Genomic DNA, 10,982 nt, shown 5'->3' with positions numbered 1-10,982 from the left:
AGTTGAAGGAGCAAACCATGCCACTCCTAATTTAACTAGACCCAGACAGGCAAAGGAGGAATTAGAGTCATTTAATATTCTGATCAGGTTGTGGTTGGTGCTCGGACAAAGAATTAATATGTCAGTCAATGAATGAATGAAAGAAGCAAAACAATTGCTATGAAGCTATGTTTGTACGTTTGTTTGACCAGGTGAGTTTGTTGTAGAGTTACAGACTATAAAGGAGATAAATATGTCTCCTAGCAGATAGATGTGAGCTATGTATTCAAATATGAAAAGAATCTATTAGTTTGAATGTAAGTGCTGAAACAGACTATATTTATGACAATTTAAAAATCATGTTTATAATGCCTACAACATGAATAAATGTAAAATAATTGTCCCTGTAAAATGAAAGTTAACTGATTCCCTGTGATTGTCCTAGTTTGGACTGCACATACTGTCAAATGCAGCTTCATCAGTTCATCATCTGATGTGTCGAGAAAAGGTGGGCGGAGCGAGATTGAAGCCCCCCCCCCCCGGGTTTCTCTTGTCATCACAACAAGAAAGGATAAGAGAAGAGCTTAGAGAAGGTCTTCAGTGCTATAACAGAGCTTTTCCATTTTTTGCTAATAGTAAATCAAAAGACAAGTTTAATCAATATGTTAAATGAAAATATCTTTTCTAATGTCTACATTTTGTATGCAGAGACTTGAGCCAGCTTGGTTGGTCATCACGTGATTAAATGTCAGCAACTTGACTGGATGCCACCATTGGTGAGGCCAGATGTGACGTCCAGTAGGAGAGAGGGGAGAAAGAGAGAACAGGTGTAAAAAAGAGATTCAGGGTGCTTCCCTTTTGTCTCCTAGGAGACGAGCAGCTAAGAGGGACCTCGAGCTTTCACAGTAGAAAATTCCAGCAGAGACACCAGGGGATCAGTTGCTGCCCAGACTGTGAACCTGCATGTTGGTGTTTTTGTGGCTTTCTCTCTGCTCGTTTTTGTCGTGTTCGATTATAGAATCAAGAAGATTTGTATTTCCAGTCAGGACAGGACACAGAGATAAGTGCATCCTCGGATTCAGCACCAACCTTTCTCTTCCCAAAGATAAGAATAAAACAGCGTTAGCTCAGAGTAGGTTAATTAGAGTTTAACCCACATTTTACTTTGCTCTTTATTAAATTTTCTGCAAAAAGTCTAAATTGTGGACATTTCCTTTTTAGCCCTCTGTGAAACAGTACTGGTAAAAATATGAGTATTAACCCATTTTAGGGTATATAGCTCTTTCAAGATACTCCAGGCATTTAGAAGCAACAGTCCGTTGAAACCTACTGCCCACAGCCCTCATCACCCCAAATATTCCAAGTGTTTTGATCTAGAGGGGAGAATCAGAGAGCCGACCCAGACGTCCTTCATTAGGCTGCTGGTCCTGCAGATGAATAACTTTAGTTTTATGTATCAGACACAGAAAGCATGTGATGAAGACACTGATTCTTTTTATTAGATTAGTATCATAGTGTGGTTTCCAGTACAAAGGCTCAGAGGAACTGCTTACAGATAGTTGCAGTTTTTTATACAGTAGCCCACATTTTAATGGACAGAGTCATGCAAAAGGGCAAATCCACAGCAAACAGAGAAAAACTCATAGGCACACACTTACTCTCAAATATGCAAAACATCTGCAGGTTACAAACAAAGCCGCTCGTCACACATTCACATTTCTACACATGGTAAAACATCCGAATCTGTAATGTCAGTGTGCAGAGAAGTGGGTGAAATTATTGCTTCCAGTGGAATCGACTGTTTTATAAAAGAAACAAAATGACAAAAAAGTGTTCAGAGTTAACTCTCAGCCAGGCTGTGTAAATACTTCTGGATTATATAGCAGATCAGCATTCCTTCTTTTTATTTCACAGTGTACTAACTGTATCTGTATTTTGCAGGAATGTCATGCTGAAGGCAGCATGTTCGCCGCTCCTCACACATAACTTAGCTCTTGAAAACGAAACACATCAGGTTTACTGCAGTGATCAGTCAAAATGCACAAGTCAGAACGTCCATAGAGGTCGTTTGGGGATGAGGTGATTGGATGTTGGTCAGTGGAGCTTTGGCTGTCTCACAGGAAAGCACTAGGGTTGGCTCGTGGGTCCTTCTGGTTCCTGTAGCAATATGTGAGCCACACTCCCAAGATCTGACACAAACACACAGCACTAAGTTAAAAGTTTCCTTATGTCAGTCAATACTATGTAAGGAATTGTTTCAAACACACTACGTCATGAGAATTATTTTAAATCCACAATTATTTATGTAGAAATGTTGCCATGTTTTCTGGACAAACTCACTGAAGGAGGTCTGAGTCAAAGTTGGTCTGACAATCGAAATGCTGCCAGGCTTCCATCCATGTGACCTTATTCATTAATTATTAGCGTGAATGCTGATTACACAGTATTGTTAGCCTAATCTTTATTATTATATTTTATTATTATTTTATATTCTGTACATTTTTTGTACTCTACTTCAACACCGTTCTTCATCTTAGAAAAAACATTAACCAAGTCATTATTTTGTCATTTCAATTATTTTCTTATTTGTTCAAATGTTTTAATAAATACTTTCCCGTCACTAATGTACAAACAGCTGTTTTCCCTTCCATGCTGAAAATGAATCCTCTGTCTTTGTTGGTCCAAACAAGGGAAACAGTGAAGCCCATATTAAAAGTTTGCTATGTAATGATATCACCTGCGAAAAAGCCTCCTCCATGTTCCTCTTTTACAAACAAATCCTTCTGAATTCCTTTTTCTGTCTAATGACTCATTAGTAGTTAACAGAGCTGACTGTTTGTCAGCCTGGCTACAGTGAAGAGAAACCTGGGGTTGTTCTTATTTCCTTTAATCAGTGATTGAAGAAAATAAGCTTTATAGAGAGCTCTTTTAAAATAGAGCAACAAACTATTTCTCGAGGCTAAATGATGATCTTCTAAAGTAGCGACACGCCATTTCCTCTCCAGCTTACGAGTCATCTGCTTTAAGGTCTGGGTTTGAGAGTTTTACACTAACGACTTGTACGCAGTGAGGTTGGGCGATACGTAAAAATCTTCCAACCGATAATCATCAGTCCAATAACCGACGATATCTTTGCGCAGGTGCAGAATTTCTGATGGGTGGAGCAATGCAATCATGCACGGACTGATTTGCACATTTAGAATTTATAAGTTTTGTTTGAGGGAATATTTTACCTTCTTTTCTTGTTTGTTTCAGTAGCTACTTTTGGATTTTTTTCAAATTTATTTATTTGAGATGCGCTAAATTACAAAGAACACTTAACTTTACGATGGAGATTTTTTTAATGTTCGCTGGAAGAGACATTTTGATTTTTAACGTAGTTTTTGTTTGAGCTTGCATTTGTTGTTTGGTCGAGTGTGTGCGACAGATAAACACTGGAACAGCTTGTAAACACGGTTATAGTGGAAAAAGAAGCCACTTTCTCTTTGTTTCCCATTTAAATCAAATGTTTTTATTTTTTCTGAACATGGGCTTCTGCCTTTCTTTCTGTTATGAGTTTGAATAAATGAATCGCTACATTTGGGCGCACTCTGAGGTCGGTGCATTTGCTCACAGCTGGAAGACGGTGCCGTCAAAACAGCCCAATTATTTTTCCATTGGCTGCTTCTCTTAGCTTCAGTCAACATTATTAGCAAACTTACTCGTGGGCAAATAATTGAATAAATCGTTCTTGTAAAAACGATTGGTGAAAGGCTCAGCCTACGTCGATAGTCGATATATTCGTCCAGTCGCCCAACCTTAAAGATAGGAATCACCATACAGAAAAATATGACTATTGTGGAAAAGATTAAATCACAGAAAATGAAATATGAAGCTGAAAGAAGATGACAGACTGAAACCCTTAGTAAAATGTAACTAAAACAGGATCTTATTGATATACTAGAGAAAGTCCAGAAGTGGAAGCCCAAATGACATTTTCTACAACAGACTAACTTTTAATATAATTTGAGTTTCTGGTTTGTATTCCATACAAGTTGGTGGTGGTACCATGGGGCACATGTAGGCAGCCTGCTGTAGGCACTATATCAGCACGCTCTCATACCAACATACCGACGCCATGTGACAAATCGGCGGTATGTTACGCGTTGGGAGGTATGAGAGCCGTTTGGAATGAATCTGTACATATAAATGTGTTTTATGTTCTGATCATGAATCACTTTGGAAAACACCATCTGATAGGGCCAACGTTATGGTTAAGGTTAGGGTTGGAATGGACGGCTGGAGCTTCTGCTCTGAGCGTGTGTTATTGCCACGACCGGCATTCTATTGGATTCAATTGAGATTCCGAAGCGTCTCATAAGGACGCGGAATGGTATCTTTCACCTTGGGACGTGACAAATCGTCGGTATGTTACTGAAACACAGGGCATGTCTGGGCTGTAATGGCTCACCTCAGTGAAGCTGAAAAAGAGGCCAATTCCTCCTACAAATCGGAGAATATCTCCAGCATGTTCCTTAATCTGGTCTGCACAAGGCGAACAGAAGCTGTTGGGGAAACAAGCCTGCAAGAGACACAGCACATGTTTAAAAATCGCACCAATGCTTCTGACAGTAGAGTCATTATTTCAAATTAACTTTACTGCTGTTACTTTTCAAACAAGACCAAGGGAGCTCACTGTCAACCAGTGATGGGAATAACAGCGTTACAAGTAACGGCGTTGCTAACGGCGTTACTTTTTTCAGTAATGACTAATCTAACTAATTACTATTCCTATCATTACAACGCCGTTACCGTTACTAACAAGAAAATGTGGTGCGCTCGCGTTACCATTTTTCAACAAACAGATGATTGAAGCTGTGTTCAGGTTACCGCTTGCACGGAAGTAGCTGTAAGTAATCTGGGCGCTACAGCTTTAAGCAGCTACGCGCTCCCGTGGACGGCACAACACCTGGAGCTAATGGGGCAAAACAATCGCATTATCCACAACTGTTCCTTGGCTCTTGGACAACTTTGATAATTCTTTTCACTCCTCTGTCTGAAACCTTGCAAGGAGCAAGGTTGTGGTCGTTGTCAGTTTATCATAAAATGATGTTCTTTCCACTTCTGGATTATGGTCCCAATGGTGCTCACTGGGATCTTCAGTAATATTCCTCTGAGCCAGTGCCAGCAACATTTTTGCAACAATAAATGGCCTGTATTTATAGCGCTTTACTAGTCCCTAAGGACCCCAAAGCGCTTTACATATCCAGTCATCCACCCATTCACACACACATTCACACACTGGTGATGGCAGCTACATTGTAGCCACAGCCACCCTGGGGCGCACTGACAGAGGCGAGGCTGCCGGACACTGGCGCCACCGGGCCCTCTGACCACCACCAGTAGGCAACGGGTGAAGTGTCTTGCCCAAGGACACAACGGGGCTTGAACCGGCAACCTTCCGATTACAAGGCGAACTCCCAACTCTTGAGCCACGATCGCCCAATAAAGTTCCAAGGGTCTTGTGAGAGCTCACTGGTTTTACCCATCATGTTTTTTGAGACCCCTTTTAATCGACCATCAGCTGGGCCCTATTTGCACCTCCCTTTCTTCATTTTTTCAACAAAGTTTTTTATTATCACACATAATGTAATTACACAATTTATGTGTCTATGGTTTGATTTCATTGCATGTGTGAAGTGGGTGGGTTGTTATCAACACATGGTGACAATTTCTTTCAACCTAAACTTTAGAAATATATTTACTTGAAAATTTGTGATGTGTTCAATTTTATTGTACATTAAAAAAACAGAACCATCATCAGCCTCTTCGCACATACTGAGATATGTGACATGTAACGGGGAACAGGAAACACTTGGAAAAGACTGGATCCAAACTCACAGCATCACACATGCTGTTAGGGTCGACATGTTTGAAGCCACAGCAGTTGAGGCTCTTCTCCACATCTCTCTGGGTGCTCTCAGAGTTGTTCCAGCCCACCTCCAGCAGGTGATCCTTGAGCACAGTGTTAGAAGGAACATGAAGCATTACATCTGTCATCATCTGTCAGTATTTTCACATTAAGAGGTTCTGCTTAAATGACTTAATGAGCACATAGTCTGTGCAGCCTGACAAGCTTAGAGTTTTAATCACAGAAGCCACACTGGTTCACTTTTATTTTTTTTATTTATCAGTAATAATCCTTATAGTATCTCCACTTATATTAAAATGTAGTGGCCAAAAAATGTCATGCTGAAACAAAACTTCCAGAGAAAAAAGATACGACCTTCATTTAAGCTGTGTGTTAGCTACTTTTGGAGAGGCAGGTTTTAGGTAAAATCTACTTTCACTTTTTATGTGTTATTTACTGATAATATCTATAAAATATGATTCCCATTGAAGTAATATTATTAGTGTTTACTGACCACAATTTACACTTATTTAAATTTCTTTTATATAATATAATTTGATTTCTTCCTCCTATTACACACACTTTCTTTCTTTTTTGGACGCGTTCCCATTTAAACGAATAGGCGAAAATTCTGTAGATTTTTTAGGAATTTTGCAAGAACTAATTGCTACCAAACGTCACAGCACTCTATTCCCAAACAAGCTGCACAAAACGATCTATCATATGTGGGGTTTTCACAAAGCTGCAAGGAGAGTTTTGTCTCAAACTATCAGGTGGAAGAACGAGACGGTACTGTCTGACACTGCCTGCTTGTTCAAGGCCTCCACCTTCCCTGCATCCACCTGTAGGGATGTTTGCTCAACAGCTCTGATGAAACTTTTTAAAATGTGAGTTGTCTAACTGTACTGGATATAAAGTCAAGTAATAACAAATTAATGTGCAACAGAGAGCAAGCTGCATAGTTATCATTTGTGCTGCTCGGCACTCTGTGGAGAAACCAAAGCTCGTACCTGTTGCTCTCTGTTGACAGCCAGACAAGCGCTGGAAACAGAAAACTGTACAATAAATACCATGAACAGGATGATCATGTACTGAGCTTCACTGTCAAAGAACAACAACAGTGGACACATTGCAGACATTGGACATGCATAATACTGCTGATAGTCAGTGTTACTGAAGCACTACATAAGCAGTTGGAAGAGCTCATTTATAGAAACATATCTGCTAATAGTAAGAAAATAGAGTCTGTGTGCAAGGTTGTCTGTGAAATACAGTCAGCTCGGTATCTTCTTCCACATAAATACATTAATATGTAATGAATTTTCCAAAACAGTAATGTTAAGACAGCAGGAGATAAACAACAGTGTGCTGGTCAGAAACAGGACAAAGATGCTCGGCACCAACAAAGACAGCTCTAAACATTTTAACTGTTCTTTTCTTTTATTCTGGGAAGTTCTGGTCACTTAGCAACTAATTAAACATCTGAATCTAATATTACAGAATTATTTTTAGATTTTTTAATTAGCACAAATTCAATGATACCACAAAACAACGACCACAGAAGACAAACCAACAATATTATTACACATAGTTTCTATTTTGTCGTTGTTTCTTTATGCACCCCACCAACATGCCCCCGACCAGGTTCTGCTGGAGGTCTCCTGTCACCAAGAGCTTGGTTAAACGGGATTGTTTGATTGTTGGGGTCCTCCCTTTATTGTAGGTCTTTAACTTACATTATCTTCAAGCATCTTGAGATGACTGTTGCCGTGAACTGGCACTACTGGAACTATATATGTAGAAAAAGGATTGAATTTGTATTACTGAATGACATTTTATATAAGTTGCGAATGAAAGTACAGAAAGAACAGTCATAGGATGAGTTTGTGAAGGATACAAAGAAGAGCAGGACTTGGTGATGCTTCATTGCCCCAATGAGGCCAGCCAGAGCCACAAAGAAGAGAAAGACACCCACACCAATGATGCCTCCCACCACCTGGAAACTGGAGACCAGACCAAACCACTTTCCCCATGCTGCGATGCCAATCATCAGGAGACTGACCATCTGCAGGACAGACATACTGGCTGAGTGTGGAAATGACACTTTGTGCAAAAAGTTAAACATCATTTTTTTATCTATCAGCTGGCCAGGGCCGTTCTGTAAGGAGTTTGCATGTTCTCCCCATGTCTACCTGGTTTCTTTACATGCTTCCTCCCACAGTCCAAAAACATGCAGTTACACAGATGTGAATGTGAGGTTGAATGGTGTTAGCTCTGCTACAGACTGGCAATCTGCAGACTGGGTGCACCCTGCACTATGGCAGCTGTGATAGGTCTTATTTGGATAAGTGGATTGAATATAGCTACTTCCACATCTGCTAAATCGAACATGTGAAATCAACTGCAGCAGGCAGCTTAAAAAACAAAAATCAGCCATATAAGTATCCACACTATCACACGTGGGTTAATTATTGAAATTCTGCTTTAGGTTATAAGAGAACTTTATTGTATTGTCCAGCATGTGCTGTCTGCATTGACTTTGACCACAAACAATCTGAGTGGCTCATGAACCAGCAGCCAAGGAATCTTTGTCTGAAGTGGTGGCACACAGTGTCAGCAGTGTAGCATAAATCAAGTTCAGAATAGTTTAAATGTGCGTCTTCCTTCATCACATGCACATGGTAACTAATTTTAAAAAGTAAAAATATTCAGTCAGTAGCATAGAACGATTTATGTGGATGAGGAAAAATATCAATCCTTGATGTGATTGTGTGAGCAAATCCAGTAGCATTGTTATGTTTTAGGGACATTTTGCTGGGATGACTTGACTTGTCATCGTACAAGAAGTTAGGGGGCTAGAATCAGCATACGACATGGTCCTACTTGCGCTGCTGGATGGCTTTACAAGCACTAGTTGTGGGAATGGATACATGTTGCTTCTTTATTACTTTAAAAAAAGAGTGATAATAAGAGCATTTTCGTCTTCTTTTTTAAATGTGAGCTGAACTGCATGTGAATATCTTATCCTCTCGACTTTTACATGATGAGCAACAATTTTGTACTACACTTACATAAAGAGAGATTAAACAAGAAGCAAAGGCCAACATGTCAGACTGATACGATGATATAATACGAAAGTTGCAGTGTCAGATCCGGCAGATTACCTCACTGTGAAATCATTAGTACCTCCTGCACCCTTACAGAACCAAGGGTGCTATGGAGCGCCTTCTTTAAAGGACTGCAAGGCTCCAGGTCCAGTGTGTAGCTAAGCGTCAGATACACACCTTAATCCAAAGCAGACATGATAAGAGCTATCAGAGCCTGCAGGAAAGGCTTCCACAGTAAGGGCGACCTCTAAAGTGACAACCCCCCGCCCCAAAAAACAAGCGCACAGTTAAAGGTGGAAACTGTAGATCCTCCCATTTTAAAAAGAAAATCGGGCGCTTTTCTAAACTCCTCGTCTCTTATTCGGTTCATCCGATGGATGGAGCGGCCACCTGATCCTACCTACCACAGTGAATAATTGATTAGAGCAGCGTCTGACCTCATCAGTGGATTTTGTAAAAGTGGACGTGGACTCCATTTACACACTCTGAGGGTGATAAAATGCAATCTGTATTGATGAACACGGCACTTTAATGATCCATATGGTAAGCTGTGATGTGGATACTCACAACATAGAGGATGTTGAGCGCACACAGGGAGTGCTTGGAGCAGGTAAATCCAGCGCAGCCCATGTTCACCAGCAAATAAACACAATAAATCCTTGAAGCTGATGTTTACATAAATATCTCGACACAAGAAATAAAACCCGGACAAAGACCCACTGAGCTACTTATTCCGCTAGTCCGCAGCAATAGATGATCGGTCCAACCTGCGAGGAAAAAAGAGGCTTACAACCAACACCTGAGTGCAGAGGAAGTCACATGTCGACCCTTCAAAATAAAGTCAAATAAAGACCGACCGTGAGATAGATAGACATCGGTATTTTGAGGGAAATTGGGATGCAGCCTACAATCTAACTTCTTCACCACAGCGGATCATCTACCTTCATCTGAAAATGTCCCCAGCATCCTCCTCCGTCACACCAACCCTCTGCATCTTCTCCTTCACTACATCCACCAATCATCTCTGTGGTTCTCCTCTTTGCCTCCTGCCTTCAGTGTTACACCATGACATATATTTGCACACATATTTGTGTCCTTTTGTATTATTAATATTTATCTATCTATGCCTCTGTTTCAACACGTTTGTTGTATGCATGCTCTGGTATTAATAAAGTCTCTTTGATTCTCTGATTCTGATTTTCTTCAGTGCACATTCATCAGGTCCTTAAAGTACTCCTTCCATCTTCTCAACACAGTCTTCACTTCACAGTTGGTACAGTTCAATCTGTCTTAACCTGCTGCGTCCTTTACAACTCGAGCTCTCTCCCTAGCCAATGGGGAGCCAAATCCTTGACTCTTCTCTCAGTGTCCAGCCTCACCTACAAAACACTGTAAACCTTTGATGGACGCCTGAAGTATCTTCATCTGGGGTATAAACATCATGTAACAACGTCTCTCAGTTGTGTGTTAATCGTATAATAAGGATGCACGTGGTCTGTTAATTCCAGGCTGAAATGCCATGCTTTTATTATGAAGGATTAAAATTCCAGTTTGAGTGTAGTCTTATGTGGTTTTTTTTTAACTTGACTCCTAGTCCACATGTGACTCAGTAAGGGACGGGGGGCAGGATATCCGATCCACTGATTGGCTAAAGAGAAGTCCTGCAATTTCCTCTCAAAATATTCCAGAAAGATTGTTGTCAGGAGCCATTTAGCTTCATAATTCACCAACGACGCTTCGCTTGAAAACAGCACAAGCGTTGCTGGGTCACACTGAGCCGTCAAATGCACGCACGCCAAACACACACAGCGTTCCGGCAGGACAACAACGGGAGAAAGTGAAAATACATACGAGCAATGCCAGTAACAAGATCATCTGCGGGAGCAGCAGCTGACAAACTGTCCTATTAGATATTATAAGACTAAAGTCAGATCTCAGCACCTCAGAATGTAACACTCGCAGACACATGATACGTGGTTCTAGTCGTTCCGCACTTCCTCTGCGCA

At 40.6% G+C, this 10,982-nt stretch overlaps 1 protein-coding gene across 2 annotated transcripts; it reads right to left on the bottom strand.

Moving 5' to 3' along the window:
* Positions 1 to 1,453: 1,453 nt before the first annotated feature.
* tspan13b (tetraspanin 13b) lies at positions 1,454 to 10,373 on the bottom strand. Of its 2 annotated transcripts, XM_005750671.1 has the most exons (7): positions 9,918 to 10,373; positions 9,544 to 9,743; positions 7,767 to 7,934; positions 6,880 to 6,960; positions 5,860 to 5,973; positions 4,430 to 4,540; positions 1,454 to 2,168 (listed from the first exon to the last, which is right to left on the bottom strand). In XM_005750671.1, the coding sequence occupies exons 2-7, from the start codon at positions 9,604 to 9,606 to the stop codon at positions 2,094 to 2,096; spliced, it is 612 nt and encodes a 203-aa protein (XP_005750728.1). In that variant the 5' UTR covers positions 9,607 to 9,743; positions 9,918 to 10,373; the 3' UTR covers positions 1,454 to 2,093. The 2 variants fall into 2 exon arrangements, with proteins under 2 accessions (XP_005750728.1, XP_013770747.1); XM_013915293.1 differs by lacking the exon at positions 9,918 to 10,373 and having other exon boundaries at positions 9,544 to 9,774.
* Between the last annotated feature and the right edge of the window lie 609 nt (positions 10,374 to 10,982).

Source organism: Pundamilia nyererei, unplaced genomic scaffold (genome assembly GCF_000239375.1).
Source record: "Pundamilia nyererei isolate P.nyererei 1_Seehausen unplaced genomic scaffold, PunNye1.0 scaffold00284, whole genome shotgun sequence".
Classification (NCBI taxonomy): Eukaryota; Metazoa; Chordata; class Actinopteri; order Cichliformes; family Cichlidae; genus Pundamilia; species Pundamilia nyererei.
This window is presented reverse-complemented; position numbering and strand designations above follow the sequence as displayed.

Coding starts and splice junctions, on each gene's coding strand:
- tspan13b (XM_005750671.1), bottom strand. CDS start 9,606: ATGGGCTGCGCTGGATTTACCTGCTCCAAGCACTCCCTGTGTGCGCTC. Junction 6,961..7,766: donor ACCAAGTCCTGCTCTTCTTT/GTATCCTTCACA, acceptor AGTGAAGCTCAG/TACATGATCATCCTGTTCAT. Junction 4,541..5,859: donor CTAACAGCATGTGTGATGCT/GTGAGTTTGGAT, acceptor TGTCTCTTGCAG/GCTTGTTTCCCCAACAGCTT.